This window comes from Hemitrygon akajei, chromosome 15 (genome assembly GCF_048418815.1).
Source record: "Hemitrygon akajei chromosome 15, sHemAka1.3, whole genome shotgun sequence".
NCBI classification, from domain to species: Eukaryota; Metazoa; Chordata; class Chondrichthyes; order Myliobatiformes; family Dasyatidae; genus Hemitrygon; species Hemitrygon akajei.
In genome coordinates this window covers 60,100,091-60,121,092 of record NC_133138.1, presented here as the reverse complement: position 1 = coordinate 60,121,092, position 21,002 = coordinate 60,100,091, and the positions used below count along the sequence as shown (strand labels likewise).

Here is a 21,002-nt window from a genome sequence, read left to right as displayed (position 1 = left end):
CTAAGGAAGTGTCTGTGCTTCCCATATTGTCACTGTTAGTCACCCATGAACTTCAGAAACAAAATTGGAGGCAAGACATTCCAAAATCCAGGAATTGTCTTGGAAAAGAGAGGTATCAAAAGCCCCTGAAGTGATTTATGGACATGGTCCTGAGTAATCTATTCAAAGCTAACATAGGACTTTGACAGATGTGCTTAACTCCTCAAAACAACATTTTTCGGGCACATGATTTTAAATTATTATTGTAATTTGGTTGAGATAGCTTTGTGCATGATAGGGTGCTGAAGGCAGCTATCAGGTATATCATTTCCATCCCAGTTCTTTGAAGGGTCTATCTACCTGGTCATGCTCTGCTGCTCTATACACATTGTTGAGGCTCAGTGAGCAGTCAGTCACATGACAGAATTCTAAAACAGGAGAACAACTTTGAAGCAAGATGTATTTTTCACAAACATTTTACATAAACTTCAACAACTGAACATTTCAATGAGAGCAATAAAACATTGGCAAATTAAGAACACTGTGATTAGTACAAAGCATTTTGAGATGTAAAGATGATTTCATCTTAAGATCTCCACTAAATTATAACATAAACTCACATTAATTTTTCCAAACCTAAAACCTCTTATGAATTAAATTGAACAAGTTAGGTCTTTATACTTCGGAGCGTAGAAGGTTGAAGGGGGACTTGATAGAGGTATTTAAAATAATGAGGGTGATTGAGTTGATGCGGATAGGCTTTTTCCATTGAGAGTAGGGGAGATTCAAACAAGAGGACATGAGTTGAGACTTAGGGGGCAAAAGTTTAAGGGTAACATGAGGGGGAATCTCTTTACTCAGAGAGTGGTAGCTGTGTGGAATGAGCTTCCAGTAGAAGTGGTAGAGGCAGGTTTGGTATTGTCATTTAAAGCAAAATTGGATAGGTATATGGACAGGAAAGGAACGGAGGGTTATGGGCTGAGTGCGGGTCAGTGGGATTAGGTGAGAGTAAGCATTCAGCACAGACTAGAAGGGCCGAGATGGCCTGTTTCCGTGCTGTAATTGTTATATGGTTAATATGGTTCTATAATTATGTAAGGTATATTAGCATATAATCACCAGTGTGTAATTAACAACCTTCTGCCTGACAAATTAATGAAAATAGCATGGCTATCTGAACATTAAAACTTGGTTTTGTCACAAAGAATATATGATATACATAATCAATAAATTTGTCTTAGTGTACTCTTTGAAATAGTCTGAGCATGGAAGAACTATACATTTTTATACCTACCTGTCTAAAGCAATGCAGCATAGATGAAGAATGGATGCTGTGGTTAGCATGACATCCAAAGAAGTCCGGACAAGGCAAAATGTGTCTCCATATATCCAGTTCTGTTGTACTAGTTCAATAGCTCCAAAAGGCATCACCATGACTGAAATAAGCAGATCGGCAAAGGCCAAAGAGACTATAAAGTAATTGGTCTTGATCTTCCTATAAGGGATTAGAAATTTAAGGAAATGCTCATAATAGTAAAACTGTCCTCAATAAAAACAAACAGTAGACTGAATTGTTATATAAATTAAAGTACGAGGAGTGATTGATAAGTTTGTGGCCTAAGGTAGAAGGCAACGAGTTATTAACTTCAAACTTTCTGCATGCTCACTCAAAGAGTTGACCTGCATGTGCATGTAACGAGAGCTGTGTAACTCATCTCCTTCTACCTTAGGCCATGAACTTATCAATCACCCCTTGTATGGTGAAATCCATGTGTGTGTGTGTATGTACTATTGCCTCTCTATGCATAAGGATAAAAGCTCATCTCTTCCCATATGCAAAGGAATATTATGATACTATATAGGACAGCATTAGATAAAATATAAATGCTCGGATCACTTCTACCTTATCTTTCAAGTTAAAGTTCAAACTCAAGTATTTCCTTATTGTCAGCTAATCTGTATGGATGTAAATCAGAAGCAAAAATGCCAGATTTTTCCATTCATGAATTCTGTGACATTTATTAACAATTGAAATTAAAGCCCGCTGATCAACTTAGGCACTTCCACATTTAACATTATATTCCCCAGAGCAGAGGAGAACGAAGGATTTGATAGAAGTATACAAAACTATGAGGGTTAAAGATAGGGTAAGTGCAAGCAGTCTTTATCCACTGAGCAACACACACAAAATGCTGGTGGAACGCAGCAGGCCAGGCAGCATCTATAGGGAGAAGTACTGTTGACGTTTCGGGCCGAGACCCTTTGTCAGGACTACACTGAGGTTGTGTGCGACTACAACTAGAGGTCATAGGTTAAGAGTGAAAGGTGAAAAGTTTTAGGGGAACGTGATGGAGGAGCTTCCTCACTCAGAGGGTCATGAGAGTGTGGAAGAAGCTGCCAGTGGAAGTGGTGGATGCAAGTTCAATTTCAACATTTAAGCATTTAAGTGAAATTTGGATAGGTACGTGGGTGGGAGGGATATGGAGGGCAACGGTGGGACTAGGCAACATAAGAGTTTGGCATGGACTAGATGGACTGAAAGGCCTGTTTATGTGCTGTAGTGTTTATGACTCTGTGACTCTATTTGTGGTGGACATGCTAAAAAACAGATTTCTCCTACAGAAGCCCTGTAAAATGATAGCGTCACAGCTGCAGAAAAGGTGGACACCATGGAGGGGTTGTCTACGGAGTCTCTGTGGGTGGAGGTTAGGAACTGGAAGGGGTCAATGAATTTACTGCGTGTTTTTTATAGGCCGTCTAATAGTAACATGGATATCGAGAAGCAGATAGGGTAACAGATCCTGGAAAGGTGTAATAATAACAGAGTTGTCGTGATGGGAGATTTTAATTTCCCTAATATTGATAGGCATCTCCCTAGAGTGAGGGGTTTAGATGGGATAGACTTTGATCGGTATGTTCAGGAATGTTTCTTGACACAGTGTACAGATAAGCCTACAAGAGGAGAGGCCGTACTTGATTTGTTATTGGGAAATGAACCTGGTCAGGTGTCAGATCTCTCAGTGGGAGAGCATTTATGGAGATAGTGATCATAATTCTATCTCCTTTACAAGAGCATTGGAGAGAGATAAGAACAGACAAGTTAGAAAAACGTTTAATTGGAGTAAGGGGAATTATGAGGCTATCAGGCAGGAAATTGGAGGCTTCAATTGGAAACAGATGTTCTTAGGGAAAAGTATGGAAGAAATGTGGCAAATATTCAGGGGATATTTGTGTAGAGTTCTGTATAGGTACATTCCAGTGAGAAAGGGAAGTTATGGTAGGGTACAGGAACCGTGGTGTACAAAGGCTGTAATAAATCTAGTCAAGAAGAAAAGAAAAGCTTTCAAAAGGTTCAGAGAGCTAGGTAATGTTAGAGATCTAGAAGATTATAAGGCTACTAGGAATGAGTTTAAGAAGGAAATTAGGAGAGCCAGAAGGGGCCATGAGAAGACCTTGACAGGCAGAATTAAGGAAAACCCCAAGGCATTCTACAAGTATGTGAAGAGCAAGAGGATAAGATGTGAAAGAATAGGACCTATCAAATGTGACAGTGGGAAAGTGTGTATGGAACCAGAGGAAATAGCAGAGGTACTTAATGAATACTTTACTTCAGTATTCACTATGGAAAAGGAACTTAATGATTGTAGTGTTGACTTGCAGCAGACTGAAAAGCTTGAACATGTAGATATTAAGAAAGAGGATGTGCTGGAGCTTTTGGTAAGCATCAAGTTGGATATGTCACTGGGACCGGAAAAAATGTACCCCAGGCTACTGTGGGAGGCGAGGGAGGAGATTGTTGAGCATCTGGTGATGATCTTTGCATCATCAATGGGGACGGGAGAGGTTCCCAAGGGTTGGAGGGTTACGGATGTTGTTCCTTTAATCAAGAAAGGGAGTAGAGATAGCCGAGGAAATTATAGACCAGTGAGTCTTACTTCAGTGGTTGGTAAGTTGATGGAGAAGATCTTGAGAGGCAGGATTTATGAACATTTGGAGAGGTATAATATGATTAGGAATAGACAGCATGGGTTTGTCAAGGGCAGGTCGTGCCTTACGAGCCTGATTGAATTTTTTGAGGATGTGACTAAGCACATTGATGAAGAAAGAACAGTAGATGTAGTATATGGATTTCAGCAAGGCACTTGTTAAGGTACCCCATGCAAGGCTTATTGAGAAAGTAAGGAGGCATGGGATCCAAGGGGACATTGCTTTGTGGATCCAGAACTGGCTTGCTCACAGAAGGCAAAGAGTGGTTGTAGTCGGGTCATATTCTGCATGGAGTTCGGTCACCAATGCTGTGCCTCAGGGATCTGTTCTGGGACCCTTACTCTTTGAGATTTTTATAAATGACCTGGATGAGGAAGTGGAGGGATTGGTTAGTAAGTTTGCTGATGACACAAAGGTTGAAGGTGTTGTGGATAGTGTGGAGGGGTGTCAGAAGTTACGGTGGGACATTGATAGGGTGCAAAACTGGGCTGAGAAGTGGCAGATGGAGTTCAACACAGATAAGTGTGAAGTGGTTCATCTTGGTAGGTCAATAATGATGGCATTAATGGTAAGACTCTTGGCAGTGTGGAGGATCAGAGGGGATCTTGGGGTCTGAGTCCATAGGATGCTCAAAGCAGCTGTGCAGGTTGACTCTGTGGTTAAGAAGGCGTATGGTGTATTGGCCTTCATCAATCATGGAACTGAATTTAGGAGCCGAGAGGTAATGTTGCAGCTATATAGGACCCTGGTCTGACACCACTTGGAGTACTGTGCTCAGTTCTGGTCACCTCACTACAGGAAGGATGTGGAAGACATAGAAAGGATGCAGAGGGGATTTACAAAGATGTCGCCTGGATTGGGGAGGATGCCTTATGAAAATAGGTTGAGTGAACTTGGCCTTTTCTCTTTGGAGCGAAGGAGGATGAGAGGTGGCCTGATAGAGGTATACAAGATGAGGAGAGGCATTGACCTTGTGGATAGTCAGACGCTTTTTCCCAGGGCTGAAATGGTTGCCACAAGTGGACACAGGTTTAAGGTGCTGGGGAGTAGGTGCAGAGGAGATGTCAGGGGTAAGTTTTTTATGCAGAGAGTGGTGAGTGCGTGGAATGGGCTGCCGGCAACGGTGGTGGAGGCGGATAAAATAGGGTCTTTTGAGAAGCTTTTAAATAAGTACATCGAACTTAGTAAAATAGAGGGCTATAGGTAAGCCTAGTAATTTCTAAGGTAGGGACATGTTCGGCACAACTTTGTGGGACGAAGGGCCTATATTGTGCTGTAGATTTTCTATGTTTCTATGTTTCTAAAACTTCTAAACAGATTACAGATGGATTACTTTTCTTAAAAACACAAGGGAGCAGTTGTGGCCCTTAACAGTTGGAGCATAATGTTGCCAAAAGAACACAGTTGGTTCAGTTGCTATATCAGCTTAACAATAAATTACCATATGAAGTGCTAACATGTATTATTGTGAAACTGCAAGCATGATAATTGACAATGGCTGTGAACAGTATAATATTGATTAGATGATCATGAGCAAAGGTGTACCATACTGAAATATTGATAGATTTTCTTCAGTGCAATGATTTTTCCATCGAATGCTGATTGAAATGTCCATTTGCTTTAGGCATGACTTCAAAAGCCTTTCTCAGATGTTTATTTTGCTCATTTAAATTGTTTTTTCAATGAACTTTCATTCCCATCATCTGAAATTTAATCCAGAGGTGTACCGTGTGGGTTAATTGGCCATTGTAAATTGTCCTGTGATTAGGTTAGGGTTAATTGAGTTTGTTGGGGGCTGCTGGGGCAGCCTGGCTCAATAGTCCGGAAGGAGCTACTCCACGCTGTGTCGCTAAATAAAATAAAAATAAATCCACATTCTTGCTTGCTTCATTAGTTGCTAAATCGTATCCAGGAGAGCTTTTGCAAAGCTGCTTCTTGATTAACATTTTATGCATGAAACTGCAATTTTCTTTGCAGATGTCTTGAATTACCACCAATTTATATCCTACATCCAGTTATTTTCTGCCTCATATTACATAGATATGCTCTTCAAGTCAGTGTGCTTCTTTTAATTATGAAATTTGCTTTGAAGGAATGCATCACTGCATCCCTTTCTTTTCCATCAGGAATATTTACACATTTGTAAACCGTGGAGTATTACATATTAAGTGCTTCATCTGATGATTGGGCTTTATTTTTTTTTCTTGCGCATATTTGCACCTTAAGGTATTTAATTTCATTAAGCTGCACAAGAGCTTCCTGAGAAATGTTGAATGAAGAAAAGTAGCTAAGTTGGCCAACATCTGCTGGCATTGTAGTGTGCCAGCAATGCTCATTTGATCGACCACAAATTTGTGCTGCCTGCTGATGATCAATAACCTATCAACACTCAGCATTCTTCCTTAGACTAGCTGGCCACAGCTGACAAATCCTTATAACTTAAATTTGCGACTGGATCCCCAGTCTGGGATAAGAACGAATGGTTAGGCATTTCATTTTATAGGACCGGTGAAGCGAAGCTTCAGAAGTTTTTGGGCCAAGTATTTTCAGAGAGTGAAATGTCTTTAAATTGAAACAAAATCTCTTCAGAACCTCCTCTTGTCAGCCTGCAGAGATGCATCCTTTTTCAAGTTCAGCTTTGTTGCTCTCTCTTATTAGTGAGTGACTGGATCCAGACTTAGCTCATTTTATCTGTTCCTGCAGGTCTTATCCATGCTTATATTACATCTAGATTTGACTCCATCAATGTTCTCCACCCACTGTCATCCCTTCAAAAACTTGTTATCCAGAGCTCTGCCAACCACATTGTAATGTGGCATCCCCTTAACCATTGCCGCTGTCCGAGCGAATCCTATTTGTCCCCAGTCTAACAGATACACACTAATTCAAAACTTTTATCATTATTTGAAATTTATCCACTGGTTTATCTTCCTTTCAACACCCACCTACCCTCAACACGGGTGCCTGTAACATTTTCCAGCCCCACATCCCTCTGTGATAATCTGATTTCTTCCAATTATTTCCTCTTGATCATGTTTGGTTTTGATTACTCTACCATTAGAAGTTGTGCCTTTGGCTTAACCTTTAAGCTCTGAAATTCCATCCTAAATACTCGTGCGTCTTTAATGCTATCTCTTCTTTTATAATACTCATTAAAATTTACCAATATTGACCAAAATGCCACGTATTAACCTTAATATCTCCTTTTGTGATTCAAAGCCATTTTTACAAATCTTATTGCTTTTACCAAGTTATTGATACTTCTAACTACAAATTCTCACTGTAAACCAGTGTGCATCATTTTCTCACTAACACACAAAAACTGCAAAAACACTCTTTCACTTTGCATTACTTTACAATTTTATCACTTACCTTAGCTGCCTATCCTTGCAAACAGCTACCATAACCAATAGATTTCCCAATATAGTCATTATCATAATAGCCGAAAGAAACGTGATAAGGATCGTCTTCTGAACCATAGAGAAACCAGAAATTCCATCTGGCTCACCGTCATTTCTTGCACTGTGAGCAAAATGTAACCCAGAATTAATTGCCTTCATACACAATACTTTGATCAGAAGTTGTCATCAATTTCAAGGCAATGCAAACCACAGCTGACAGCAAAGGATAAACTGCAGATACAGGGAGCACACCCCACCAATGGAAAAAAATATCAAATTAGATGTCACTTTTAAAGAGTTATTGCTCAACATGAAAGGCAAAACAGTGCCTGCCTTCAGAAACAAATCGCACAAGACAGAAGATAACAGTCAACAATGTTTGACTTATAGATAATGCATTCAAAGTGCAGCCTGTGCAATGGAGACATGGTAGTTTTATTTTGGATAATGGCATGACAAGTCTCCCACAGCACACAAGTCCAAGATTATGCTGGAATTTATGCTCCTTAGCCAATTTCTTAAGTTAAACTTTTCATGAGGCAATGTTACATTCATATTAGCAGAGGGAATACCATCCCAAAATATGACATTGCTGCCTCCTGCACCATCAGTCGAAGGCTTGCTTCACCACGCTATGCTCAGCCCAGTTTTTCCTGACTGGGCTCGCCAGCCATCTCCTGTCAATCAGTGCCCAGGCTGCGGCTTGACCGTGTGGTTGGATTAACGTGACACAGGGCTGGCAAAGTTGATCAAGGCTTCACTCAAGCGACTGGGCGCAGATCTTCATGCTAATTGTAACCATTAGCCACAAATTGCACATTCAGGGAATGGGTTTCCTTTTCTATTCAGAATGGTGCCAGCTTGGCAATGTGGAGCATTCAAGCAAATATGAATGCAAGCTATGGCACTTTGAACGCTGATGGTTTCAACACAGCAGCTGAAATTTAGTGCCATCTTTTCTCTTTTTTTTACCGTTTATGTGGAAGCGGTATATATTCTTCCTGCCATAAAGAGACCTTTTGATGTTTGTGAATCAGTGTCCTACTTATTCCTCTGTCTTTTGTTTTGGCTGCCATCCCATGTCCTCTTGGTTTGGATCAACCAGACAGACCTCTTAGATGAAGAGCACAAAAGCAATACCATACAAGCAAGAGCTAATAGGAATGTACCAGCAGTCTAAAATAGCAAAATCATGACTATCCGGCATTGTGGATGTGCCTATAAAATAATTTGTGAATCAGATGAAAATAATTAAAATGGCACAATATGATTACAAAGAACTTTTTGAATACTTCTGTTTTGAACTCTGGTTGTTGGAGAAGTTTGCTCTAATGTTGCATACCTGTCTCTTACCTTGAACTCTTTGGCATCCATCCTACGTCTAAGGTCAAATCTTTAGTTCATACATTTAACAAAATGTCATTATATCATGAATTCATTGCCTTGTCATGTAGTCTTCCAAAGCAATTATCTTTCAACCTTCAATGACACAAATAGTGTGCTGGAGAAACTCAGAAAATCAGGCAGCATATATGGTGTGGAATAAACAATCGAAGTTTCAGGCCAAGATCCCTTTAGCAGGATTGGAAAGGAAGGGGGCAGAAGCTAGAATATGCAGGTGGGGTAGGAAAGGAGTACAATCTGGCAGACAATTGGTGAAATTAGGTGAGTGGGGAAGGTGGACGGGTGGTGGAGGGGTGGTGAAGTAAGAAGCTGGGAGGAGATTGGTGGAAGAGATCAAGGGCTGAAGATGGAATCTGATAGGAGAGGACTGGATCAAGGGAAAAAAGGAAGGTGAAGGGGCACTAAAGGGAGTGATGGGCAGGTAAAAAGAAAAGAATGAATGAGGGGGGAACCAGAATGGGAAATGAATAAAGGGAAAAGTGGGTGGGGGGGGGGGGGAGAAATTACCAGAAGTTAAAGAAGTCGATGTCATGCCATCAGACTACCCAGGCGAAATATGAGGTGTTGCTTGTCCAATCTGAGAGAAGCCTCATAGTGACAGTAGAGGACGCCATGGATCGACCCTAAGAATAGGAAGCCAAATTGAAATGGGTAACCTTCCAGAAATCCCACCTTCCAGTGGCAGATAGAGTGAAGATGCAAAGTGATCCCCCAATCTACATCGGGGTGGCCACACCGGATACAACAGACGGCCCCCAACAAACCCCAGGTGAAGTGTCACCTCACCTGGAAGAACTGTTTGAGGCCCTGATTGATGGTGAGGGAGGAGCTGTTGGGACAGATGTAGCACTTGTTCTGCTAGCAGGGATAAGTGCCAGGAGGGAAATCAGTGTGGAGGGACATGTGGATAAAGGAGTAATATGGAGAGCAATCTTTGTGGAAAACAGAGAGTAATGGGGGTGGGGGGTAATGCGCATCATGTTAGGATTCTCTTGTAGATGGCAGACATTGCAGAGAACAATATGCTGAAATCAGAGGCTTGTGAGATGGTAGGTAAGGACACGGGGAACCATATCCCTGTTACAGCGACGGGAAGGTAGACCGAGGGGAGATGTGGGGAGAAATGGAGGAAATGTGAGTGAGGGCAGCATTAATGGTGGGGGAAGGAAAACACGGTTCTTTGAAAAAGGAGAACATCTCAGATGAATGTTTGATCCTGAGAACAGATGCAACGGAGACAATGGAACTGAGAAAAGAGTATAGCAATTTTTACAAGTGGCATGTGGGAAGAAGTATAGTCAAGATGCAATAGAGTCAGTAGGTTTGTAAAAGTTATCAGTAGATCAAGAAAGGAGAGAGAGGTGTCAGAGAAGGACCAAGTAAATTAAAGGGCAGCGTGGAAGATGGAGGCAAAGTTAATGAAATGACGAGCTCAGCATCAAGGCAGAAAGCAGCTCTAATGCAGTCATCAATGTAGCCTTTGAACTTTGTTCTTGGCAACTAATGGAAACTTATTTTCAATCTTGCCCCCATTATTCTTAAAATCAATAGTCATGATTGACCTCTCATCTTTTTGGAACAGACATCTTCTTCTAAGTATTTAATCAGTGAAAACAGGGCTTCTGCTGATCTCAATTTCACTGAAGTTTATCTATCCCTGCAAACAACTCCTCTCATTGCTTTTCTGAACACTAAAGATTTAGTAAAATCAAATGGAGCATGAAACTCTTGAGGACTTTTTCTATCTGCTGAATTGTAATTTTGACTAAATGTTCCACTGCTCATCATTGTGAGAAATATGCACCATATGTTTGATTTTCAGAGCATAGAATGAAGAATATTGTGACCGTGTGACTGAAGAGAATGCCTTTGATGGTGGATGCACAGTATATTAAGTTCATATTTATAATTCTTCCTTGACTCTGTCCAAAATTATCATTTATTTGAATATTTAGAATACAAACCTTGAAATAAGGCACAAACAAAAAGTACTAACAATACTAATTCTTTTTCTGTTGCATTCTTCTGCATGGAATTGAGATATCATGGGGAATCTTAACCTGGGGAATATGTTGGTTGCTGCAAGTGTGCTGGTGAGGAAGGGTGGGGTATGTTCCATCTAGCAATAAAAGCAAACTTATTAGGCTCTATCATTTTGATTCCTGCATTTAACTGGTGTGCATCATGTTGGTTGCACACAAATCTTCTGGGGGAGGTGAATTGCCTGTAGGGTAATCGCTCATTTGGAATGATAGTTCACAATTTTAAACAGAACCACTCTGTTATGGGGCCAACTAAAGGCATGACACAAAACAACATAAGAATGCCAATAAAGATGCAAATTCAAGGACATATTATGAAAAAGGCCAAAGTTCGCAGCTAATTCCTTTTTTTTGTGGGGGACAGTTCACACTTTCTGAGGCTAAGTCAGACTGGTTTCTGGATGAGAAATAAACGACAGTGCAGGCAGCAAGCTGTTATTGTTGCCTCCAGCTGGAGAATAGAAAGTGGGCCATCAGCAGAAGTAGCCTGCAGTTGGGAGACGTGAATGGGAAGTGAGGTGGTGAGGAGCAACATCCCAGTGTAGTGTGCCATCATGAAATCCACAAGACAGGTCATGTTTAATGTGCTTTCCAGGGACAGCAGGTATGGGAATTTTACCTCTAACTAAGCCAGTGAGGATATACAGGCATATAGGCTTCCATCTTTGGCTGGATTCCCATTGGTGCTGGATATAATCAACTGCATACACACAATGTTCCATGATTTCAAGGATCAACAAGAACACATGAAACATAGAGACAACTGACATGTGACCAGTGTGCAAACCCAAAAGGATATTTCTGGAATTAAGATTAAGGTGCTCAAGATTATCAGGGACCCACAAAGGTGTTTCAAATAATAGAAATGGTAATAGTTATCAACAAAAAGTACAATTGTTACAATGCAATAGAGAACATGTAATGTATTTTGAGGATTTTCTAAACATGCTGATCAATATTGCAGTGAGTTAATGCAACACTGTCTTCTAGTATCAACAGTATGGGTAATTATGTGGAATATCAAATGTGGCAATCAGATGACTCTAAGGATACACCGACCATTCCCACACACATTCCTGGCAATTCATCTGCTGCCTTAAATTGGCTTACAGTCACAAAGATCTATATCTACACGTTCTCTTGTAGAATGGAAGCAGTGTGCTTGGCCCATGGGTGAGATGATGAAGGCAGAGATGGAAATGGGAATTCTATTTTATTCATTGATCCAATAACAGCTGAATCTTCCCTTGCTCAGATATGAGTGGAATAGTGGACATAACAAATAGGCTCAGGAGTAGGATATACAATATGGGCTCTCAGACTTGCTCTGACATTCAATAGAATATGGCTGATCTTCTACCAGCACCATTTTTCTGCTCTATCTCCCTTAATTCATCTATTATCCAGAGTCCATTGGCCTCAGTTTTGAGTTTACTGAATGACTCAGCATCTGCAGTAGTCTGATTTTCCACTGTTTATCTAACTCACAATGCAGATTATCACCCCTCCCCCCCCCCCCAATTTCTTGATAACTCTATGCATCCTCATTCCACTTGTATTCTTGATTGGTTTTGTCTTGTGGGCAATAGTTACAGCCTGCAACCTAAAATAGATCTATTTAATTCTACTCTTTATTTTTACCTTGCTGACCAGTTCTCAGTTTATGTGAGTGTATGGCCCCCAATCCCAAAGTGCTCAAACCTTATCTATCAAATGCACCACATCCACACATTCCCTCACATCTTTTCTATAAGCTGGATCTTCAAATAACTCAAATAATACCAGTTTGGGTTTGTCCACTCAAAGTGCCTTGCTCTTACAACCTCTATTATAAACTTCAGCAATTTCACAATTTCTGATATCAGATCAGCCTTCCTCTGTTTGCACACTCTACTATTTCTTAAGTAGACGGGTGATGTTTGCTACCCTCCAACCTGCAGCAAACATTCTAAAATCTATAAAGTGTTTGAAAATGAAAACCATTGCATCGACTATCTTCAAAGCAATCAGTTTCAAAACTTTGGAATGTATCTCATGTCTTCGGCATTTAGCAGTTTACAGGCTCATTAACTTCTGGAGTAATTTTTTTTTACTCATACTAATTTCTTTTATTTCCTCAGTTGCATTGAACTTTTTGTTCTCCAGTGCTTCTGGAAGGGTTTATTATAGAATTCTGTGAAGACAGACATAAATTAATTGTTTAAATATTCTGCCCGTTCCTTATTCCCCATTATAAATGTTACTATTTCTGTCCTTGTCTGACTCTCTTGAAGTTTTAACAGTTTTTTGATGTTTCCTACTAATTTTATTCTATATTCTCTTTTCCACATCTTTATGAATTTCCTTCTTGTCCTTTATAGAATGCTAAAATGCTCAAGCTCACTAATTTTATTGGCAACCATATTAGCATTTCCCTCAGGTTAAAAAGTTCAAGGAATATGCCTTTGTTACAAACTACGTTTTTTTTACATCAGCTAACCATTGTCTGAGCATAATAATGCACTTTAATGCAGTCTACCGAGCTACCACTGCAACCTGTCCCTTTATGGAGGGTGTAATATGTAAAGAAGGGCAAGCCAATGATTGGGCACAAATGCAGACAGTGCAAAGAGTTAAATTGTACCACAGAGGCAAAATTCAAAAGGGTGAAGAATGCAGGACTAAAGGTGCTGTATTTAAATACACTTAGTATTCAGAATAAGGTTGATGAACTCATGGTGTAATTAGAGAATGGTGGGTATGATGCTGTTGGCTTTTCTAAGCTGTGGTTGGAAAAAAGGTCATAGTTGGGACCTTAAGATCAAAGGATATACTTTGTATTGAAAAGACAGGCAGGAAGGCATAGGCAGTGGTGTGGCTCTGTTGATAAGAGATGGAATAACATCGTTAGAAAGAGGTGACATAGAGTCAGAGAATGCCAAATTTTAGTGGGTGGAGTTAAGTAACTGCAAGGATAAAGAAAACACATTATCGGAATCATAGATAAGCCTCCAAATAGTAGCCAAGCTATGTGGTTGAGATTGCAAAGGGAGCTGGAAAGGTCATGTAATAAGAGTAATGTTACAATTGTAATGGGGGACTTCAATATGCAAGGAGATTGGGAAAATCAGTTGGCATCAGATCACAAGAGAGGGATCTTGTTGAATGCCTATGAAGTGACTTATTGGAGCAGTTAGTGCTTGAGCCTACTCGGGGAAAGGCTTTCTTAGATTGGGTGTTGTGTAATAACCCAGATCTTATTAGACATCTTAATGTAAAGGAACCATTAGGAGGAAGTGATGATAATATGATTGAATTCATACCGCAATTTGAAAGGGCAAGTCTAAGTCAGATATATCAGTATCACAATGGAATAAAGGGAATTACAGAGGCATGAGAGAGGAGCTTGCCCAGGTGGATTGGAGGGGATACTGGTGGGGATGATGGCAGAGCAGAGATGGCTGAAAGGCAAAAGTGAACAGGAAGTTGGATAATTAGGAAGTTTTTAAAATCCAACAAAAGGCAATTTAAAGAGCCATAAGAAGGGAAAAGATCAAATATGAGGGCAAACTAGCCAGAAATGTAAAGCAGGATTCTAAAAGGTTTTTTGATTATAAAAAGAGTAAAAGGGAGGTAAGAGTTGATTTTGGACCACTGGAAAATAATGCTGGTGAGGTAGTAACGGGGGACAAAAAATGGCAGATGAATTTAATAAGCACTTTGCATCAGTCTTCACTATGGAAGACACTAGCAGTGTGCCAGATTTCTGTGAGCATCACGGAGTAGGAATGAGTGCCATTGCTATTACAAAGGAAAACGTGCTAGGCAAACTGAAAGGTCTTAAGGTGGATAAATCACCTGGACAAGATGGACTACATCCCAGAGTTCTGAAAGAGGTTGCTGAAGAGATAATGAACGCATTGCTTACGATCTTTCAAGAATCACTCGATTCTGGCATGGTCCCGGAGGACTGGAAAATTCCAAGTGTCACTCCACTTTTTAAGAAGGAAGGAAGGCAAAAGAAAAGAAATTATAGGCCAGTTAGCCTAATCTCAGTGGTTGAGAAAGTGTTGGAGTCCATTATTAAGGATGAGGTTTCAGGGTTCTTGGAGACTAATGATAAAATAAGTTAAAGTCAGCATAGTGTCTGTAAAGAGAAGTCTTGCCTGACAAATTTGTTAGAATTCTTCGAGGAAGTAATAGTCAGTCTGGACGATAGAGGGGCATAGATAGAGGAATGGCTGACAGGCAAGAGGCAGTGAGTGGCAATAAAGGGGGACTTTTCTGGTTTTCTGGTGGTTTTCCTCAGGGATCTGTATTAGGACTGCTACTTTTCACATTGTTTATCAATGATTTTGATAATGGAATTGGTGGCTTTGTGGCAAAGTTTGCAGATAATACAACGATCAGTGAAGTGGTAGGTAGTGCTGAGTAAGTAATTTGATTGTAAAAGGACTTAGACAAATTGCAAAAGAAGTGTCAGATAGAAAACAATGTTGGAAAATGTATGATAATGCATTTTGGTAAAAGGAACAATAGTGCGGATACTATCTAAATGGGGAGAAGGTTCAAACATCAAAGGTGCAAAGGGACTTTGGAATACTTGCACAAGACTCCCTGAAAGTTAATTTACAGGTTGAGTCTGTGGTAACGAAGGCAAATGCGATGTTGGTATTCATTTCAAGGGGAATAGAATATTTTTAAAAAACAGGTGATAATGCTGAGGCTTTATAAGACACTAGTCAGGTCACACTTGGAGTATTGCCAACTATTTTGGGCCCCATATCTCAAAAAGGATGTGTTGTCATTGGAGAGAGTCAGAGTTTCACGAGGATGATTCCGAGAATTAAGGGATTAATCTATGAGAACCATTTGGCAGGTTTGGGTCTGTACTCACTGGAATTTAGAAGAATGTAGTGGGGATCTCATTGAAACCTACCGATTGTTGAAAGGACTAGATAAGGTGGATGTGGAGAGGATGTTTCCGATGGTGGGGGTGTCCAGAACTAGAGGGCACAGCCTCAAAATCTGAGGGGCGACTCTTTAGAACAGAGGTAAGCAGGATTTTTTTTTTTAGCTGCAGAATAGTATATAAGTGGAATGCTCTGCCACAAACTGTGGTGGAGGCCAAGTCTGTGGGTATATTTAAAGTGAAAATAAATATTTTCCTGATTGGTAAGGACATCAAATGATATGGTGAGAAGGCAGGCATATAGGGTTGAGTGGGATCGGGGATTAGCCAAGATGCGATGGTGGAGCAGACTCGATGAGCTGAATGGCTTAACTCTGCCTTATGTTTTTGGTCTTATGGTCTTTAGTTTCTTTTTCAGGTCCTGTTCTTATCAATATTGAGTTAGCCTTGCCAGGATGCTACAATGATGTATTGATTCCAGCCTTTAAATTGATTAAAATTGCTGGCTGGTCTCCATCTCGCATGTTCAAAGTACAAATTAAGATTCAGAAGTAGTAGGGAGACCGCAGGGTTGGTACGGTAAGTCACCTGATTCTAAAGTTATACATACTTTTTTATATATAGCACAAGCAGTTGGATGATATTAATGTGGAAAATAGCAGAAGAAAAGACAAATAAAACTTCCTGAATTTCGGGATATTAGTATATCTACTGAAGAATGTAATCAACTTTTGTTTGTTGGTTTAAGTATCCAATTAAACAGTAGATTACATAATTATTATCATTCATACAAGTTTGGGATTTAAATACAGCTAGAATCACATTGAAATCCATTAAGTTATCTACAATCAATAGACTGTCATAAGTCTTAATACCACATTATGCTTTAGGAGACTACAGCAAAAATTTTAAGATATTTCTATGACATTATTTTCATACCTCTCATTTACATCAGCTTCATCCATCACAGAGAGTCAACATGTAAGTATCTGATGCCCGTGCCCATGCAAGATAACTTGCCCTATAAACAGAAAGACAGAAAACTATTTTACATATTTCAAATCCATGACTTGCTTTTACTTTCTTCATCTGCATTAAAATTAAATCTTTGTCAAAACACTTGCTTTAAATTGGGCATTCTCATTTCTTGTCAAGCTCTGAAGAGCTTCATAGATAATGAATTACTTTGAAGTATAAAAACTTCCTTTTTAGGCATCTTACAGTTTTGCATTCTCACAAAATAGAGATATTGTCACTGAAGTGAAATCAATTACATCAAAATGTTTGTGATAAAGCTGAACCTTTTGAAGTTTATACAAAATCTTACATTTGTGGTACACTTGGTGGGTGGATTGTAAACTATTCTTTGAACACTATAGAGTTATCTGATATAGTTTTCACTGGGTGGTCAGAAGGCCTAGACATTACTATCTTTAAAAAAAAGTGTTATGAAAACCAATGAGAATAAAGGCTGCTATTAAAGATTTAATGGGCAGGGTGGATTAAGGAGAATAGAAAGCAGCAACACAAAGCACTGAGTAACTTCTGGAAATGCACAATGCACAAATGAAGTCAGGATACAGATCAGTATGCACAAAATCCTAGAGGGATTTAGCAAGCTTGCCAGCTTCTATGGAGGAGAACAAACAGTAGATGTTTTTGGCCAGAACCTTCAATTATCCTGATGACCGATCACAATCCAAAATGTTGACGGTTTATTCCTCTCCATAGATGCTGCCTGACTTGTTGAGTTCCTCCAGCATTTTCTGTGTGTTGCTCATGATTTCCAGCAACTGCAGAATCATTTGAGTCCAAGGTCATCCACGATGTACATGAGTTAAAACAGGAACAGGAGTCAGAAAAGCCTACTTGTATATCTGCCAGGTGCACCACAGGTCTATGAAAGCATCAATGAAAAAGTACAAAATGCTACTTTAATATTGGTCCCACTGACACATTTTCATTTCCATTCTGTTCTGCAACCTGGGTAGCTCCAGGTATTGGAACACGTTCATATTGGAAGACTTTAATGCTCAAAACTTACAGCAGCATTTAGGGAGGTGCCTCCTAACACTCTATTTAATATGAACTTCCATGATGTTGTGGAGATTTGCGGAAGAGGGAAAGTGAGAATTTCTAGATTTAAAACAATAAACCTGTCATCTATTTGTCAGGAATTTACGATCCACTTCCATCATTTAATGAGATTAACTATTTTCTCTATCTATCCTGGTTTTGTAACTCATCTGTCTATCATCTAGTAAAAATCTATCATTCCAGTCTTGGAATTTTCAATAGCACTAGTTTCCATAATTTTGGAGAAAGGGAATCATAGAGTTATATTTTTTTACAGAAAGGTTCAGCCCTGAAAAATCCTGAAGGCAATAAATGAGCATTTACTAGTTGTAGAACTTAGATCCTGCTACCACCTCATTTTAAGTGCTAACAGTACAATGAGGAGCAAAAATAATGCATCTTCTTCTAGGGACAGCGGTGTAATTGCAGCTTTCTTTACCTTATATGGTTTAGTTTTAACAAAAGGAAAGTCAGAATTAATGCAATTGGTTGACTATATCTTTTCTTAGCCTTTACAATGTACAGGTAACAAACATCAGTCGGAGGGTTTGTGATATACATAACTCTTAATGGTCTTACAGGGTATAAAATATTACAATACTGGCAACGCAAAAGAGTTCTGTTATCAGATTGTGCCAATGGACTGAAATATGTTACCTTTCTTTTAGTGGCCTCACAAATCAGATGAGCCATGAGAAGTACAGGCAAACCTGTTTGTTTTATTTACTTCAAAAAGACATTAAGTAACTACAGTGGATTCCGGTTAATTGGGACACATCGGGACCAGTACATTTTGTCCCAATTAGACAAAGTTTCATGGAAATAGTTAAAAAAAGGTATAAAAAAGAGAATCTACTGCTTAACTGAGTAACAAATTACGTATTTAAGTGAAATACAAAACAAATTAGAACACTATCAAAACAGTACTATAAAATGACAAAAGGAATTCATCCAGTGTATGTTGCTATATATGGGGTGTCCAGGGAATGGTGAAGGGCCTTGTCATGTTCATTCTGGGCAACTCATTCACCTTTGGTTCCCACCAGACACTCAGCTCTCACCTCTGGTTTCAAGTAGTGGTTTGTATGCGACAGCGGGCACACCACTTTAACAGGTGGGCTAAACCAGGTGAGGGTAGCTGGCGGCCTCAAATCCCGGTGAAATAGAGACATGCCCAGCCTAGCATGTGAAATCAGCTCCAGCAGACTGGAGATCAACAGTGAGATCCAATGGCCAGAAAGGCATTCCGCAACACTTCGAGATGAGTGGGGGCATGGTAAGACACAGGTGAAGTCATGATTATCCACTGTAACTGGAAAAAACCCCAGTTTGTGATGACTACTCACACCATTGAACCCAGTCTTCAGAGATCGAGACAGTGGAATTATCCCAGTGCAACAGCTCTTTCACCTTAAAAACGTTCCCTCACAGGTTTCTGATTCAGATATAACAGACAACCAACACACTGCCATGTTCTTTTGATTGACTGTAAATGTAGAAAATTGGTTCAAACGCCTAGTGCAGATATTGGATTGCTTTCATACAATGCTTTCAATGATTACATCCTCCATGTTTTCATTTTTATTATAACATTAGAGATGATTATCGATACCTGAAATTCTTTGCAGTCCCTAATTACTTGAAGTAGTGAAATTATTTCATTTTCACTCCCAGCCATTTCTGTCACCTCCAAGCCTGAGTGTTTGAAACTGTAGTAAGGAAAACAATTCTAAATAATCTTACTGCTTTTTTTGTCTACTATCATCGACAAAAAATCACTGCATTTTGAACACAAACACACGTAAAAATGCTATTTAAAAACAATTTGCCCTAAGCACAGTGAAGACCTAATGGCCATATAAGTTTATGCAACTGATGCAACAGTCAGCTTCCCAATTAAGTGGCATAGTGTCCCAAATAAATGAAGGGAATTCTGGTTATTTTCTCAATTATTTTTTGATTTTTACAAGTTGGCCCAAAGAAGTGGCTGCCTAATTAATGGATGGACCAATTCACCAGAATCAAGTATATTTGTAAAAAAGAGCACTCTCTGCTAATGAGCAAATGCAATAATTTACTATGCTTCTATACTTAATTGCTTGCCCTAACATGTATGAATGAATGAATGATCTTTATTGTCATTATACATAGATACAGTGAAACTCTGTTTGCATATTGCATGTCGCATATTGAAGATTTATTCTATAATCTGATTGTTTTATTGGTTCAAGCTTCATTGCCTAGAAAAACCTAGTTAGAATGGAGGAACATGTATTCTATTTGAATTATAATAACATTGCAAACCTTTTCTTCATGGAAGTATCTCTGATTTTGTGGAACTGAGCTTTTAACATATCAGCCAAAAAGGATGGTGTTTAAAGTACGAGGCTGCAGTATTTTAAAGTACTTTGAGTCATCAATGTCATATTCAATACTTGGAAAGAACTGAAAATTGATTACAGACAAGAAACATAGTGGAAATACATTCTACTTCCTCTGTTTGGCAGGAGGTGACTAGTCGGACATTACAGAAATCAATGCTTGGGCCCTATTCACAATATACTTTTTGTAATTTGGATGAGGGGACAAACATGACATTTGTAAATTTGCCAGTTACTCAAAGTTAGATGGAATTGTGCATTGCAAGCATGCAAAAAGGCTTCAAGGCAATTTGTACAAGTTGAGTGAGTGGGCAAATATCCACTTGGCAGGGAAAAAGACAGGAAGGGAGAGCACAAATAAATGGGAATTGGGAATTTTATGGTACGTTCAACAACTGATGTTCCTTATTCAGAGCGAACATGCAAATATAACAAGAAATTAAGAAAACAGATTAAAAGTTACAGGATATAACTTTTTACTTACAAGATGTTTTTGAGTAATGGAACAAGAAGATCTTGCTGCAACTGTGCAGAGTATTAGTGAGACCTCTCCTGGCAGTGCTATCATATGCAGTCTTTGTCTGCTTCCCCAAGAAAGACCATGCTTGCCATTGAGGATTGCATCAAAGATACACCAACATGATTCCTGGATGACAGGATCATCATGTGGGGAAAGAATGGATCAACTAGACCTGTGTACTCAAGAGTTTAGAAGATAAGAGGGGATCTTTTGAAGGCTACTAAATTTTAACACAGCTGGACAGAATTGAATGTGGTGAGGATGTTTCCTTTGGCTGGAGTAGAGGGAGGGGGAGGGAAGAGGCCTAGAATGAGGGTCACA

The 21,002-nt window shown here is 39.5% G+C and overlaps 1 protein-coding gene across 2 annotated transcripts in view; it reads right to left on the bottom strand.

Annotated features, from left to right (window-relative positions):
- Nucleotides 1-21,002, bottom strand: part of htr4 (5-hydroxytryptamine receptor 4) — a 137,298-nt gene that overhangs the window by 90,397 nt on the left and 25,899 nt on the right. For both annotated transcript variants that reach the window (XM_073067657.1, XM_073067655.1), the window contains exons 2-4: nucleotides 16,644-16,725; nucleotides 7,339-7,488; nucleotides 1,274-1,474 (exon numbers count right to left, since the gene is read on the bottom strand). In XM_073067657.1, coding sequence (XP_072923758.1) covers nucleotides 1,274-1,474; nucleotides 7,339-7,488; nucleotides 16,644-16,669 — 377 coding nt within the window. In that variant the 5' untranslated portion in view covers nucleotides 16,670-16,725. The remainder of the gene's footprint in view (nucleotides 1-1,273; nucleotides 1,475-7,338; nucleotides 7,489-16,643; nucleotides 16,726-21,002) is intronic.